This window comes from Copadichromis virginalis, linkage group LG8 (assembly GCF_057382275.1).
Source record: "Copadichromis virginalis isolate Kocher_CV1m ecotype Utaka linkage group LG8, C_Virginalis_male_GT1.1, whole genome shotgun sequence".
Lineage (NCBI taxonomy): Eukaryota > Metazoa > Chordata > Actinopteri > Cichliformes > Cichlidae > Copadichromis > Copadichromis virginalis.
The window spans coordinates 18,043,672-18,060,171 of NC_140625.1; the positions used below are offsets into that span (position 1 = coordinate 18,043,672).

Consider the following 16,500-nt stretch of genomic DNA (forward strand, 5'->3'; position numbering starts at 1 on the left):
ACTGGATGCCACTGTGGTTAAAAAAAAAAAAAAAAAAAAAAGGAACACTTTTTTATTATCAAGTGAAGAGAATCAGCTGAATACAAATCAAATCATAAAGACTAAATTCATTCAGTTTGTAAGTATAATTGAACAAAAAACAATACGAGAAGTTGCTTGCTGATTTAGTATTTTATTACCACTGTACATAAAATAAAATGCGAAAAGAAGGCAAAGGGACATGTAATATCCTCTATCCTTACTCAACTAGATAAAAGTGACACAAGTAAGTCTACAGCAGAAGTATCACGTTACACCAAATCTTATCACTATATCTACACCAAAAAAAGAAGCATCGAGTGTGGTCCCCTCTACATACAAAAGTAACATAATTTACACAATATTGTAAAAACGTAAACATTATTTTTTTGGCAAATTGTTCTCAGTGAAGTTTTTAATTGTCATCAAACTTCTTTTGTGTCAGAATAAGAGGCGCACGTGAAAGCATAGGTAGTATGTGCGGCACAGTGGTTGGCTTTTCGTTGCAGAGTAAAGACAACAATGGCTTTGTCAACGGGGGAGAAAAGGGGTAAGGTTGCAGTGAAAGAGAAAGGGCTGGGTGACACAGTGGGATGCTTCTAGCGAGGCATTCATCAGAAATCAACGCCATGAGTGTGTTGCGCACACAGTCTTGTTCAACTGAGAGCAGAGAGGAAGCAGTTCTTTTTTTTTTAAACTCAGTTTCTCACAGTGTTTAGCAGATTTGTCGTTCCATTTATTGAAGTGAAATAATTACAAGCTGCCAACTAGCTGCCATGGAAAAGACACGGTTCTCAGCAAGTAGTCCAATTTTTACCTGCATTTGGTTGAAAGTAGTATTATTATGAAGCTCAGGTGTCAAATACTGACAAAATGCTTTATTGCTAAGTACAGCACTACATCTATAATCATAGATTTAAAGGTGAAAAGGGGGTTTTGTACATTTGTCAGATTGTCTGTTTTCTGTAAGGTATCTGTCAAGCCTGTCAGTTGAATGGCTCATGTGACAGGATGAATGAGACTAACCTACACAAGCAAATAAATCAAGTACTTAAACACAACACACCTATTAGTATTGTAGGTTAATGTCCCATAGTCTATAATGTATTTTCCATTATAGACCCCATTTCCAAAAACAAAAACAACAACAACAAAACATGAATGGTAATCAGCACTATCAAAATCCTATAGGAGAAACAAAACTGTATGTAGATTAATAGCAAACTCATGTGTGAATGTCTTCTGCCTTTGGAGTTGAATAATAGACAAAGAAGATCACTGACTTCACAACTTTAAATGGAAAATAAGGCATTTCCAAATATTAAGGGATTGAGATATAAATACAGGACTTGCAGACCACTGCAGCTGATCACAAAATATTTATAAGTTTAGCTACAAACTAATCTACCAGGATTTTGACAAATCTCTCTTTTTGTTTGAGCAAAGGTGGAAATTGTTGATTGATTAAAATGGGACTGACGAGAGCGACAATCTCGGGGAAAAGGCATTTAGACGATGGGCCTAATTGCTCAGATCGATCATGAGGTGCTCGTATATCTGAGTTTTTCCCTTGAAGCTGGATGCCAGTAGGAACACCCGGTCGTCAATGGAAACCAGAGAAAATCCCCGAGGCGCCTGGATATTCAGCTCCTGAGATGGGACAAACTGGCCCCTCTTGGTGTCCCATTGGTAGACCTGCGTCAGTGAGTAATCGCTGCCCAAGATGGCATACTGCCAGTTGCCGGTGGAGACGGGCTGGAACACCATAGAGCCACGGGAAGGAAATGTCTGGACCTCTTTGAACATGGCACCGTCCCAGCGCATCACCTTGGAGTCCCCGATGAATCTTGTCAAGCATATAAACAGATCACCTTTGAAAAGGACAAAGATTTCAAGAGGCCGTTTAGTTTAGACATTCAGCCACTAAATGCGGATCTGACACAGGAAAGCTCACAAAAAAAAACAGATTATGTAATCCCAAATATAATTCATTGTTTGCTACAAATATTTATTCAGCTGTGGGAGACATTTCGAGCTACATTATTCATGCACATTCACTCATTTTATATTCACACATTGTGTGCTGTGATCTTGAGTCGTGTCTTCCCTGTCTGCTCACATAGCAGAGTTGGGCTGATCTCAGCCTTATGCACTGTTTTGGGAGAAAGAAGAAGTGGATGCAGATGTTACTCTGGGAATGGTGCTATTTGTTTTTGATGACAGATAAAGCTTTCTCTCAGTTTTTCTTTCAGCCCTAACTAGGCTAGCTGTTATGGCAAACCCATAATATTCTCATAATATTATGTATACACCCCAGATTGCCTGTTTAGAGAAGGCTGAGAGTGTCTCCTGGTAGGCAGAGCGCCTGGTGTACCACATTTCTCTCTGCTGGGAGGTCTAAGGTGAGGGAGAAACCATAAAGTTGGAATTGCAAATTAATTCCCTGTCATTTGTCTTTGGAGACCTGTGTCCAGTACGCATACGGAAGCTGTTGTAAACCTCGAAAGAAAACTGCTTTCCTTGAACTAACTTTTCCCTGACATCAGCTAATAGCCACTAATAGGTAACCTGTTAATATGAGAGAGAAACCCCCACCCCACACTATCATAATGTTTTACAGTCTGATTTGTGTGCAGGTTTTATGGCAGTGACATTGCCTCTTATCGCCTTCAAAATAAATGCCGACGATATGCAGCGGGAAAATAAAGAGTAATAAATCAAGTCTAAGAAAGTAGGTCATAAATGTTTTTATTAACCACACTTAAAAAAAAAAAGTTGAGTCCAATATTAAGCATGTGGTGCACTAAACTTAATGGATGCAACTAGAAGTTTGCACAGTGTCCTTTTGCTTGCATGGATCTCACCTTGAACTCGGAAGTGTTTGATGGAGAAGACGTCCTCCATGTCCGGTATGTCAGTCCTGCGGTCAAACTTTTTCTGGCTCCTGTTCCACTGGTACACGACAGGCCTCTGGGAGCTACTTGACAAAATCAGGTGGGGTTTGTTGGAGATCTCTAGATATTCTACATCTGTATCCCTGTACCAAGGGTGGAGTGACTGGTGGGAATAAAATCCATTGCCGTTCCATTTGTACACCGTTGTGGAGCCCGCCTACAGGAAGAACATGTACAAAACATCAGCTCAAGCCAACTACATTCAAAACCTGAACAAGCATTTTAATTAAGTACTCAATAGTGATTTACAGTTGAAAACAATTATAGCTCAACATGAAAAAAAATTAGGCAACAAACTTCAAATTTTGCATGAAGCCAAACACCAGAGTGTGGTGGTGTGTCTGTGCTTGTGTGCCTGAGTTGTCCCCAAGCATATGTGAGAGCATATGTGAACATTTGGCAATACAAGCTAATCAGCAGGAGCAGACACAGACCGACATGCTGCAGAGAAGGACGCCCGGGGAAGGACTGGCTGACGTGGTGGGAAGAGTAGATTAGAGGATATTTATTCATACAGGGGCTGGATGCAGTAATAAGGACATGTCTACAGTATTGTTGTTGTTGTTTAAGTCAAGTCAAAATTGATATCTGTTTGCACATTTTAACAACCCCAGCTGACCAAAGTACTGTACAAGTTATATAGAATATACAGTATATACAATGATGGCTAAATCAACAATAACTATGCACTAAAAATCAAATAAAAGAAGTAAATAACACTGTGTTTGCACACTAAAAGCCAGGATACTCTGCTCAACTAGATTTGAAAGCAAGCGAGAACAAATAGATTTTAAAAGGTGTTTTAAAATGATTGAGGGACGTGGCAGTTCTTAAGTAAAAAGGTAAGTTGTTCCAAAGATTAGGAGCCACCACTGAAAAGGCCCTAATGCCTCTGCTTTGAAGCCTGATTCTAGGAGAGTTCAAGAGCCGCTGGTTCAAAGCCCTCTGTGCTCCAGTAGGACTGTAGGGTTTCAAAAGTTCTGTTAAGTAAGGGAGTGCTAACCCACTGAGACTTTAAAAATCAAGTAATGCAATTTTAAATTGAACCCTGAAATAGATTCATTTAAAAAATAAACCGTCACTAGCGAAATGCAAATTTATGCCACCTGCCATGAAATACTTTGTTGATTTTGAGTGACAGTGAAAGAAAACAGAAAACAGGCCCAACCTTAGAGCTGTCAGCGATGACAAAGAAAGACTCTCCGTCGATCATGAAGGTCTCGATGTCGTTGGGTTTGCGAATTTTTAGGATGTCAATGTCCTGGATCTTGATGAACTTGCTGGCGGAGGTATCATGCTTGTAAATGTGTGAGCCCCCAAACAACTGGGCCACAATGACAAAGAGGTGGTTCTCAATTAGCATGGGCTTGCAGACGACAGTTGAGGTGCCTAAAGAGTAAAAGAGAGAACAAAATACACATTCAGTACATGCACAGAACCCAAGCAACTGTTTGTACTAGAATGTAAGAACAATTAGGCTCACTAACCTTTTTTTCATCCAATAAAGAGTGTCTAACTACAAATACTACATGAAACCCGTAGTTCCTTTTTTCAAGTACATTTATCTAAACCTTATCAAAACCATTTAATGACGTAATGTGGTAACTCTGAGGTTAAAGTAAATCTCTGTGACTGATAAAAATATTATGTGCATCACTGTTGGCAAAGATCTGACTGACACAAAGTAGTGCTAGGATCTGATATCTTTCTACATCCAGGCACTCCATTTATGCCTGGATGCAGAGGAAATTTTCTGCATTAGCGGGTATGCTGTGTCAAACATCTCTTATTATACTGCTGGCTTAAACGGGTAATTATTTTGAATGGGAACTAGTAATTACATCAATCAGATATATACTCAACTGCAGTCACCTGAAAAAATGTATTGTGAAGTTCTACAGGGAAGCCAACTCTGACTGAGACCAATATAATCCATACAGGGTTTCTTATACATTTACATACTACACATTGAGGTCATTCCAGGTGAGAATATTTACACATTCTCGTACTGACTTGAGAAAAACTCACTTTCAATGGTGTCATATGTTCTGAAGGTCATCTCCACGTGATCCCATTCTAAGAAGCTGCATGTCCCAGCAAAAGGCTGGGCAAACACGACATACTGTTCATTACCAAGAGTGAAGGCATCCACCGAAATGGACTCAAACTTCAGTGACTGATAGGTGGCAAACTCTGAAAGGTGGGACATAACAATTAAATAGACATGAAAGAAAGAGACTGTAGATGCTGTGATACAAGGAGATGTGCAAGAGGAAGGTACCTGCTGCGATGCAGTCAAAAGAGTGAGGCAGCAGGTCGTTGATCTTCTTCCCCTGGTGAATGGGTGGGCCACTGCAGTAGATTTGGTCTAGAGTGGCATTGGTGTGGTGCATCCACTCCACCAACCACTTGAGCTTGCAGTCACAGATCAAATTGTTGCCTCGCAGATCCCTACATGAATGGATCACAAGTAAAATACAGTTCAATTTTCTTTATACAGTTTCCTCAAGGTGCTTTACATTGTAAGGTTAAGACCCTCCAATAACACAAACAAAACCCCAACAACCAGATGGGCTCAATCAGCAATCAGTGGGAAGGAAAACTCCACAGAACCAGAACCTGCCATGACAATCAAGTAAAACACTAATGTTACAACATGAAATCGTTAATATTTATTCTTTATTTCTTGCTTTCTTTATTCTTTTTAAAACTTACAGGCCTCTTATTTCCAAGAACTGTTCAGTTTGCTAAACCACAGCACGTGTCCCATCTCCTGGGTAGTCTCTGCTTATCACACACTCTCAGTTTGAATAGCTATTAAGCTTGAATGTGGAGTCTAGTGAATCTAGAGACACAGGAATTAATCTAGCTGATTGTGTCAGTGTGACCTAAGCCAGTATCTAGTTCTTTTGTTGTGTAATTGACTTGCTGACCATTTACCCTGACATTGTAGCATCTTAACCCAGCCTTTCCTTTCTCTAGATTTCTCAACCGCAGTATGTAATAGCTTCCTCTATAATGATTTACTTTCTCAGACTATTCTCTCATTTTCCTTCTTGCACAGTTATTGTTTCTTTCTTTGAAAAGGAGGAGAAATACTAATATTGTTAGGTGACGGCTGTGTGCAGACAGGAATAGGACCCAAGGTGCAGACTCCGGAGACAGAACGTAAACCAAAACAGCTGTAATGCTGAACGCAAACATAACATAACTGGAACAAAACTCAAAATAAACTAACACCAGTGGATGGGCAAAACACACAGCAAAATAAACGGTAGATCACGACACGGACACAGAGAAACACAGGGCTTAAATACACAGAGGGAGCAATCAGGGAATGAGTAACAGGAGGGAAACACAGCTGGGGCAAATCAGAACTGACGAGACCAAAGAAGCGTAACCTGAACACACTGAGAAAAGACAGAGACCTTCAAAGTAAAACAGGAAACACATAACACAGACTCACATGCAGGCACTACAGAGGGAACAGAGACGTGGGACCAGGGCAGACACAAACACTGACTGAACACGGGGATATAGGAACTAAGGATACACATAGACGCAAACTAGACAAGGGGATACAGGTGATAGGGGAGACAGAGCAACTAAAGAAGACAGAGACATAAACCATAAGACAGAACTCAAAGAAACCAAAAACTAGAAAGTATAAATAATATAATAAACTCAAAAACCCTGAGTCAACGACCCAGGCATCCTAACAAATATAGATTTAGTAACTACTTGTGTTTTTCAAACTGTGTGAAAAGGACTAAACATACAGCATATAAATAGTAATCAAACACAAATACAATGAACCCTTGATGACCATATTAGTAATAACTAAAGTGTATATTTGCATTGTGAGGATGGATTAAGGAAAAACAGACTCACACTTTGGTCAAAGCATCCATGCCCTTAAAAACATCTTTGGGCAGTGTCTCAAGGTTGTTGTAAGCCAGACTCCTAATCAGCAAAAAGGAAAAAAATAATAAACAAAGTGATTACATTAGATGTAGAGTGCAACTCTTCTGACATATCCATTTCCCTTAATGTATTTTTCATTGGTTGGTGGAACAGAATGACTTGAGAAACAGAATAAAACCAAGGACATTACAAACAAATAAACATGTCACAAAACCTGACTACTTCTAGATTCCTCTCATGACATGTAACAGGTGCTTGAAATGGAAGGCAGTAAAAAACACATAAACGAATTAAGATGCAATATGTTTACTTTACTATACTATTTGTCCCAGATGTGGGATTTTTCTTTTGATACAGCAGTGTGTTTGTTTTTTAAATGTAAAAATTTAAATTAAAAAAGAGCAATCACACCGATCTGTCCTTCACATACCTGAATTGTGCATTACTGTTCTGTGTATTTTGTTCTGTTAACACTGGTCACACTTGTGTTCAATTTATTTCAAATCTTCTAAAAATATACAGGAGTTCATTTAGCAAAGAAAAGAAAAAAAGTACTATACAAAATAAAACAAAATACATTTCAATATTGCTTCACCTGTTCTGATTCACTTACATATTAAAAAGGAATGGGAAGAAGTGCACACTTATTTAATCCCGCCTCCTCGCCATAAGTTATCAGTTAATATTTATTTAGCTTCCTTACTGATACAAACCGCAGTAATAACAATGAAAATATTTCTAATATAACGTATATGACACATACAGTACAAATTATCAGAGCATTATGTTTTTGTAGCTCTATAAGCCTCCACACAACAAAGCCAATACTTCCAGTTTTGAAAAGTTAATTATACAAATATAAAATCATATCTTTATAACTATCTTTGAACTGCTTTATGTTTGGCCAACTCCACACTCAAATTGTTCCACAGTTTCACTCCATGCATAGAAAAACAAAAACTTGTTGTTTTTTTGTTCCTGGTATTACACAAACTCACAGCTTTCAAGAAGAAATCCATTAAATTACGGTATAGCTTCCTTGTCTCAAAAAACAAAAAGAAAAAACATGTGTTGAATGTCACCTGGTAGTTCTGAACTGCTTTTTTTTTTTTGAAGAATAAAAAGAGAATCTAATGTACTTTTATAGTCATTGCCCCAGACCTCTGCACAACAGCTTATAGAATATGGAGTGATACAGTCTAATGCCTCCTTTGTCTTGTTCAGTATTGCAATGTTTCTTAATACTCTGGAATGAATATATCTTATCTGTGCTCTCTAATTAAGTATCTCATCTATTATTACCCCAAGAAATCTATTATATTGACTCTTTCAAAATGAACACCATTTATTTGAGTTTTTACATTTATACTTAATCTGCTCTTTCCAAAGAACAGTTTTATTAGGTAGTTTTATTCAAATGTAACAGTAATTTGTTTTTAATCATGCCCAAGCTTTAATTTAATTATTTCATTAGTTACTTCATCAAATAAATGCAGCAGATCCTCACCAGTGCAGAAAATGTTTATATCATCAGGAACAGTACCATTTTAACACTCTGGACACTTCACACATGTCATTGATAAATTAAAGAATCTAGGGCCCAAAACTGACCCCTGGGGTACACCACAGGCAATGTCCATGCATACAGAGCAACAACCATTTAATTTCACAAACTGCTTCCTGTCTCTTAAATAACTCCCAACCCAATTTAAAACTACCCCCCGACACTATAATGATACAGTTTTCTTACTAATATATCCCGATCTATTGTGTCAAATGCTTAAATCTATGAATTATCCAGCCACATATTGCTTTTTGTCTATAGAATTTGTGATGTATTCTATTGAATCTAATAGTGCCAGTGATGTTGATCTGCTTGATCTGAGCCCTCAGGCTCTCGGTGAGCAGTTTATGTTTATCTATATGTTTTTCCAGTCGATTGTTATACAGTTTTTCAAGATTTTCTAAGAATTGACATAGTAAAGAAACAGGCCTGTAGTTTTTGAAATGGTGTTTGTTGTCAGATTTGTATAAAGGTTTATCTCTTGCTATTTTCATTCTGTCTGAAAATATACCAGTTTGAAATGATAAATTCCAAATTAAATCTTAAAATAGCCTTAAGAGCTTTCTTAACTACTGACTTATCAATATCATTAAAATCCAAGGATTTCTTATTTTTACATGTTTTAACCATTTCAAAAACAACAGCTACATGGACCATTGAATAATGATTTCTGTCTATCAAGGTATCCAGTTTTTCCTCTGTTATCCCAGGTTCAGTGATGGTGTAGACCTACGTTATACAACGCTGGTCAGTATTTCTCATATTCTTTTAATATTATTTTTATTTACTCATGTTTTCTATTATATTGCATTATTGGACAGTTTGTATTATACAGTAATGTAAATAATCTAAGGAATTCATCATACTTACTTGGCATCTTGTTTTTGATATATTTCACCTGTTTCTGTTTCATGAAATGGTTTTTAAAAGCATTTATTGATTCCTCTGTTCTGAATCGTGTGTACTTTTTTTCTGTCCATATTTTTAATCTTGTAATTCCTATCACAGACTGTAAAAACAGGAAGATGGTCACTGATGTCATTAATCAGAAGTGCGCTTACTGTCTTATTTTCAGTGTCATTTGTAAAAATGTTGTCTATGAGAGTGGCTCAATGTGATGTGATTCTAGTAGATCTGGTTACTTTAGGGACCAGGTTCATGCAGTACATTGTGTTAATAAAGTATATACGTGAATTCATAACCCTTCAGTTCAAAGTCCATTCCTTTATCCATGTTAATACAAGTTTCAGATATGGTAATGACACTGAATTGATGTAAAAACTGGTTTAGATAATCCTTGTTATTAATAAAATTTGTATATAGACTTCTACAGTTAAACTAGATAATTGACCATCTCACCCCAGCCCCCTGGTTGTACTGTTGATTTGTATAGTAGCAGCAGTTGTTATTGATAGAAGAGAAGAAGTTGCCTGGGTCTATTTCATATTCCAAGTTCTGTGTTAATTAAATGTTTTGACTTCAAGTTGATCATGTTCTGCACGTATGTATCTGACTGATGCAGTTGTTTTTTTCCCCCCAGATGTAGCCGAGTTGTTCCTTTCAGAGTATGTCATAAGTGAGTGTGTGGTTGTTTGTTACCTTGTATATAGTCTAGCTTCTCCGGTGCTGTCAAATGCAGGGTATTTTTTTGGCCAACAGTACAAAAAAACCTACAACAAAAACAAACCCTGGAGCTAGAGACTGAACTTCAAAACACACAGAGAGATGTGAATGAAATGAAATGTTGGCGTAATCCATGAACACTGCATTATTTATATGAAAGTTGGTTCTCCAAGGAAGAGAGACCTTTTAACTTTACAGTTTATGCAAGAATGCACTAAGCAAACACATGAGGTTAGAGCAGAGTGGAAAGGATTCCAATATAACTCCTTGCAGATGCCCTTTAATAATGTATTTACTGTGTGTGATGCTCTTAAAGTGTCCTCTGATACTGCATGTGGTATCAGCGTTTGTTTACTTTTTTCTAGAAGGGAACCGAAAAAGGGCATCTTCACTGACATGCTATGGCACTTTCTGAGTCATGTTAGCAATATAAAAAAATCTTAGCTGACAGTTTTAGCGCTTCATATTTTATTGCATACATTGTTATTGGAAAATGATTTAATTCTAGAGCAGTGATCCCCTACTGGAGCTTGGATCTGACCTTCCCTTTGCAGTGAATTATCTTGCCTACAGGAAAACTCCATTTGTAAAGTTATAACTTTGACAAAAGCAATTAAACTCGTTACCTAGATAATTATTCTTATATAGACAAGGTTTTATTATGTTGCTTTTATCAGAATATCTGTTGGTCTACAGTACCACACCATGGATTTGTTAACTCTGGCCTGATTCAGGTATTACTGTTTTTGAAGAGGGCTGGTGGACAATGTATCCTCTGTTTGATTGGTTTAAGTTTATTCATGTGTCTGAGTTTCCCAATTGTTATTCCCTGTTGTATTTTTCTATTCATTTTTCTGATGTCTTGTCTTTAGTTTTACTTCCCCTCTTGTCTCACTGTTATTGATTGTCTTTCTTTTTCTTCCCCCAGCTGTTTGCACTCCCCTGATTACCTTCACGTGTATAAATAGTCCTGCCTTTCCACTCAGTCTTTGTTGCAGTATCTGTTTACCTTTCTTGCATGTTTGCTGCCTGTTTTGTAGAAGTTTGGTAAAACTTGATTCTTAATTCTTCATCCATAGCACATTGAAGTGGATTCACTTTCAGTGTAAATCTTTTTAAAAACCATTTGCTTGTGATTTCTTGTAGATCAAACTATTTTCTATACTTTGCTGATGTTGGGATAAATGTTTTAATCTCTCCTATTTGACTTTTATTCCTCTTCATAACAATATATAGTTTAAAAGATGGTGGTGATCATAAGGATGATGAAGGGATGACAAGGAAGACCAATATGCTAAAATCTTGTTTGCCCTGTGCTGCATGATGTTAAAGGGAAAACATGTTGGAGAGTCACAGAGTGATAGGTCACCCGGTTTAAGGTTACAGCACAGTTATATTTAACTTGACCGATAAGTCACTCGCGCTCTCACCTACCTTTAGTTCTGGCAGGCTTTGAGGTGACATTGTCACTGTGTTTAGAAAAAACACTGTTAAGAATGTGTTAGCATATTTCGTATAGTTTTGTTCTACAGGACAGAATAGTGGTTTTATAAATTGTCTAGGCAGATTTTGAGCAGTTGTATCCAATATTCACACTAATAGCTTCTTTTTTTGGTTTTAGAAAAATCAAACTTTGACAAAATCAAGTCTATTTTACTGTCTAAAATATATGAACAGCTTATCTGCAATGAAACATCCAGACCTGCCCTTCTGCAACCTGATCCAGCTGATATCTTCAGTCACCTTGAGAAATGATTACTGGCAGCAGCGCTTTTGCCTACCTTTTCATTCCAGACAGTGACAAAGTGAAACGGGGACAGAAAAGGCAAACTGATGGAGGGTATGTCAGGATACCTCGAAAAATAATGTTCAGTTACTTTTTACCTCAGATTACTCGAAAAGTGAAACAGACGTGTGAAAGGGACAATGCAGATGTTAATGTGAAGAAAGGAAAAAGCCACAAGTTCTAAGAAAATAGAAAGGAACAAACGAGAGATGGGACTATTCCCTGGACAGGGATTAAGGAGAAGATAAGTAAAGACTGGAGGAAGAAAGAGGATAACAAGAACTGAGTTAAAGTTTTTTCAAACCAAAATACTTACAGATGTACTAGAGCTTTCAGGCCCCGGAAAGCATATGGGGATATTTCAGCAATTTTGTTGTTTTCAATAAATCTGTGAATGAGAAGCAGAATGAATGAGAGTAAGTCATGAAATCCTACACACAATGAATACTGACATCTATTGTGGTCCTGTAAGAAGATGAGATGTTTACTGCAATCAGGCTATGGAGAGTTTTACATGATCGCTAAGGCTAGTAAAACACTGGGAAAACATGTCAAAGTAAATTATACTGTAAACACATTCAAAATGCAAACAAGTGTTTTCAGCCATTTAACTAGCTGTGGTTGTAGTTGGATGGAGCACCCAAACAGGGAACATTAGTGTAAACATGCTTATGGGTAAAGCCTCATCGTTCAGATAGATTTATATGCCATCATGTAACCAAGCATGCACTACAGTAAGGTTTTGAGTGCAATATTTCCGCACAGGTTCACATAGTGCTGTTATTAATCAGCACGTGCCTCATATTTGTTTAATACAAAAAATATGCAATTATGATACAGTGTTTCATACAACAGCACACAAATGTTTTCTGCACATGAATTAAAAACAGTTACTTACAGGTATTCAAGATGTGGTAAACCTTGAAATGCATCCTCATCAATCAGGTCAAATGAGTTTGCTGTGAACAATCTGTGAAGGAAAAACAAACCAAAAAAGACATAGATAGATAGATAGATAGATAGATAGATAGATAGATAGATAGCTCTCATAAGAATAACATCAAAATTTGATATCACTTTTCTGCGTTCATACTTCAATAGATTTTTGACAACACCGCTGGCTGAAATGCAATAATATGACATTATATGAGATAATATTTCTCATAAAAAATGGCAAATATGACAGTCTTTTACAGACAGTTTCAAACACTCACTGTTGCACCTCTCTCCTGACCTCCTCCATACATGAATAGAGATGAATGAAACATTTCAAATTTAGATTCATCACTCTGTAACACAGATCGCTGCGGTTTTTCAGTTCATTTCTTGTGTAATTTGGCATACCTGAATCTTTTTCTGTTTCCCTATGAAATGCTCTTGACAGCCACCCTTCCATGACATTTCTGATGAGGCTTCAGTGAACAGACGGATCAACTAAAGGGCCAGATGCATTTTTCAGGTTCTGTCAGGTCTTGGCACACTGTGCAGTGTGTCCTTTACAAAGTGTGTCCACAGGAAACAAATTATGCACCTTTGTGGCAGGCTAGTATAACAGTGCCTAAAAATGAAATTTAAAAGTAGCTCAACAACAAAAGAAACATTCCTCTGAAAAGGGTCAGGTAGAATGACTGGAATGAAAATGAGTGAAAAAGCAGCCAATCTCCAACGTAAACTTTTGAAAGGTCTTCGGAAAGCCTGGAAAACTGTTGATGAAGACCACTTTAAAAATTATAAAGATATTATATAGATAAAGTCTGGTTCTTTGGAAGCAAAATATAAAGGATGGAAGCGTTTAGACTAATGCAAATTGCCATATTTAAAGCAACTGTACATAGATTTTTCTTAACAGCTGGTTGCTTGTGTTTCACAACTTAACTGAGATGAACTCCAACAAGATATTGATTTGTGTGGGCTGTGCACAATAAGAAAAGGTCATGGATGTTTACGTAATGTCAATGGCAGTAAGTCTATTGCAAAAAGCAGAGAAATTGGATGGGGGACTGGGATACTGTAATAGACAACACTCATTCACCACTTCTACCCACTGTGTATGTGGTCAATGAATGACTCAGATTAAACAGAGAAACAACCACTCACTCCTACATATTTCTCATAAGAAATGGCAAAGAATCAAGATTCTTACCCCCCCCCCCCCCCCCAACTTGTTTTTGAGTCACTTTTTAAATAACTAACATAAGAATCGTGTCCATCGGCAACATATTGTACACCTCATCTCCACCAGATTATTAAAAATCTTAAAGGGTTTTCGTTTATTATTAAGCTGGCATTTGGTTACTGTACAGAGCGGCTCTTTTCTTTTAAATATTGAACAAAAGTACCATCAGTATTATTTATTATTATGTCAAGGTTGAAATATTACAATCCTAAGATGTTAAAGTCTTTAAAATGAGGAAGCCAGTTACCCTGACATTTGGCTAATGCAGACTACAAAACAGTGGCACTGATCAAGCATGCCTTAATGGAGGTTAAGATGCTTCAAGTCACCTTTGCAGGGAAAAATAACAGATGAGGCAGTCCACTTATTCACTCATCTTCAGTTACCTCTCTCCTAACAGTCACGAGCTCGGTCTTCAGATGCGTGATGCTACGTCCTCCTACGTTTGAGGCTTCGTGCACATTTAGCCTCGACTTCACCGTCATCTGAGAGAATGAAGGAACCGGTGCCAGGAAAGCTACTGACGCTTGACAGCATGTTATTATGTGTGGCGTAGAGTACAGTTAAGTCTGACCTTGCTGTTAATTTGTGGATTTGCAAGAACGCATTTGCTCAATAGACTCAAGTCCTGTCAAGATACTAAATAATGAAGGCCATTAATCAACAGCACTGTTAGGAGAAGGTGAACACTCATGTGCACGCCTGTTATTTGACTACAGATTAGGGCTGAATTCTTCAGGAGAATAAGAGAACATGCTCATTGTTTATCTCAGCCACCCTGTTTCTAAAGAAGATACGCACACACACACACACTGTTCCTCTTGCTGTTAGTTGCTCTAGCCATGTGGTCTATTGCATAATCCAGACACCATTACAGAGAATTCCCCCTTTAAAGCTGAATCTAAGCCTGTGTGCAAGTTGCCTGTTAAGACACAACCTTACTTTTAAATCAAGGAAGCAGTGAGACAGACAGGCAGACATAAATTATAAATAGACAGATAAATAAATAGGCAGACAGATTGACAGATACATAAATTGATAGATACATAGATAAATAGATAGATTAAAAGCTATTACTCACAGCAGGTGTAGGGTAGGTGTGTGCGCAAAGCTTCCTCCAGTAATTTCATTAAATCCAGACTTGACAAAAGATCTGATTAAAAGGAGAAACAAATCAAAGTGGAAATATGACACAGAATCTAATAAGCTTTCTGACACTTCACCACTTCATGCAGCATCACTTACAGTGAAACGACGTCGGATGGGAAAGTGTGGGGCACAGATCGGACACTCTCACATAGGGCATTATCTTTTGTGCAGGTGCATCCGTGGGGGCATCTGGGCTGCCTCACTCTCCGTCCGTCAGCTAAAGCCAAGCTGACAACAACGACCCAAACCAAGAGCGTCCATCCTTTCCGTCTTCTCCATCCCCTCACTTCTCTGCTCGGGTATCCCATTCCTTCTGTCCCGAGCCGAGTACTTCCACTCACGAACATGCAACTTACAAGCAAAATCTGCGACGTGTAAAGCCAATCGGGAAATATTAACTTGACGCTTTCAGATTGTTTTCTCGTTTTGCTTTTAAAAGCCGAGGTCCTCTGTCTTGTTTGCTCTTAATGATAGAGCGCTCTGAGGCTGTCTTCTATGCTTCTAGCGTCTCAATAGGAAGGCACCAGTCCAGTGGATTTGTTCTGCAAGGGGCAGGATTACAAATGCGGGGCAGATGGGACATAATAGCAGAAAACATCTCAGATTTTTGTCGTGCCTAAGTAACAGGCAAGGGTAAAAATCTGGCTTTTTGGAGTTGTCCCGTAGCCTAAATGCTTTGCTAAAAGAAAAAAAAGAAAAAAAGAAGAAGAAGATGACCTTAGAGAGAGAAAGCGAGTGGAAGAAAGAAAGAAAGAGAGAGAGATGGAGGGGGGGAGAGGGGGAGAGAGGCCCCAAGGTGCGCTTTTTTTTTTTTTTTTTTTTTATCAGCGGTGCCAGCTATTATTTATGCGCGCTTCAGAGCCGTGCATGGCTAATGGGGGAGCAGCTATTCATGAGGCGCTCTGTGCAAATGCACCTGCCCCACTCATTCAAATGCTGCCTCTTTTCTTTCCTTCTCTGGCATAATAATGACATTAAATGTGAAAATATACGGTTAAATATACATCAAAAAGACTACTCAATCAGATATTTGTGCATAAGAAATGGCTGGTAAAGTCTGATCTCCAGACTATCATTACACAGGGGGGAAAAATGTAGAGCAGTATTTTATATTATGTTCATTAAAATGAATGTCGTGGAATAGCATACACGGTGAAACATATCATAGGATTTCATGAATAAAATATAATTTCAAATAAAAATTTCCATCCGTTTGGATTGCGTGGTTTTTAAACTCGTTTTAAATCCTTATTAAAACAGACTGTTTGCCTGACATGTATGCAAAAAGCCTTTTGTGTTGTTTATC

At 37.8% G+C, this 16,500-nt stretch overlaps 1 protein-coding gene across 1 annotated transcript; it reads right to left on the reverse strand.

Moving 5' to 3' along the window:
• Positions 1-152: 152 nt before the first annotated feature.
• On the reverse strand, positions 153-15,891 carry lgi1b (leucine-rich, glioma inactivated 1b). Its single transcript, XM_085466275.1, has 10 exons — positions 15,291-15,891; positions 15,127-15,198; positions 12,768-12,839; positions 12,186-12,257; positions 6,864-6,935; positions 5,254-5,423; positions 5,001-5,165; positions 4,141-4,361; positions 2,883-3,129; positions 153-1,889 (listed from the first exon to the last, which is right to left on the reverse strand). Exons 1-10 carry the CDS (start codon positions 15,539-15,541, stop codon positions 1,540-1,542), a joined length of 1,692 nt encoding a protein of 563 aa, XP_085322401.1. The 5' UTR covers positions 15,542-15,891; the 3' UTR covers positions 153-1,539.
• Between the last annotated feature and the right edge of the window lie 609 nt (positions 15,892-16,500).

Excerpts from the sequence above, each read along its gene's own strand:
- lgi1b (XM_085466275.1), bottom strand. The coding sequence starts at position 15,541 with ATGTTCGTGAGTGGAAGTACTCGGCTCGGGACAGAAGGAATGGGATAC. Across the intron at positions 6,936-12,185 it reads CTGAAAGCTCTAGTACATCT|GAGTCTGGCTTACAACAACC; the intron begins GTAAGTATTTTG and ends TTTGCTGATTAG. Across the intron at positions 5,166-5,253 it reads TTTTGACTGCATCGCAGCAG|AGTTTGCCACCTATCAGTCA; the intron begins GTACCTTCCTCT and ends CCCACCTTTCAG.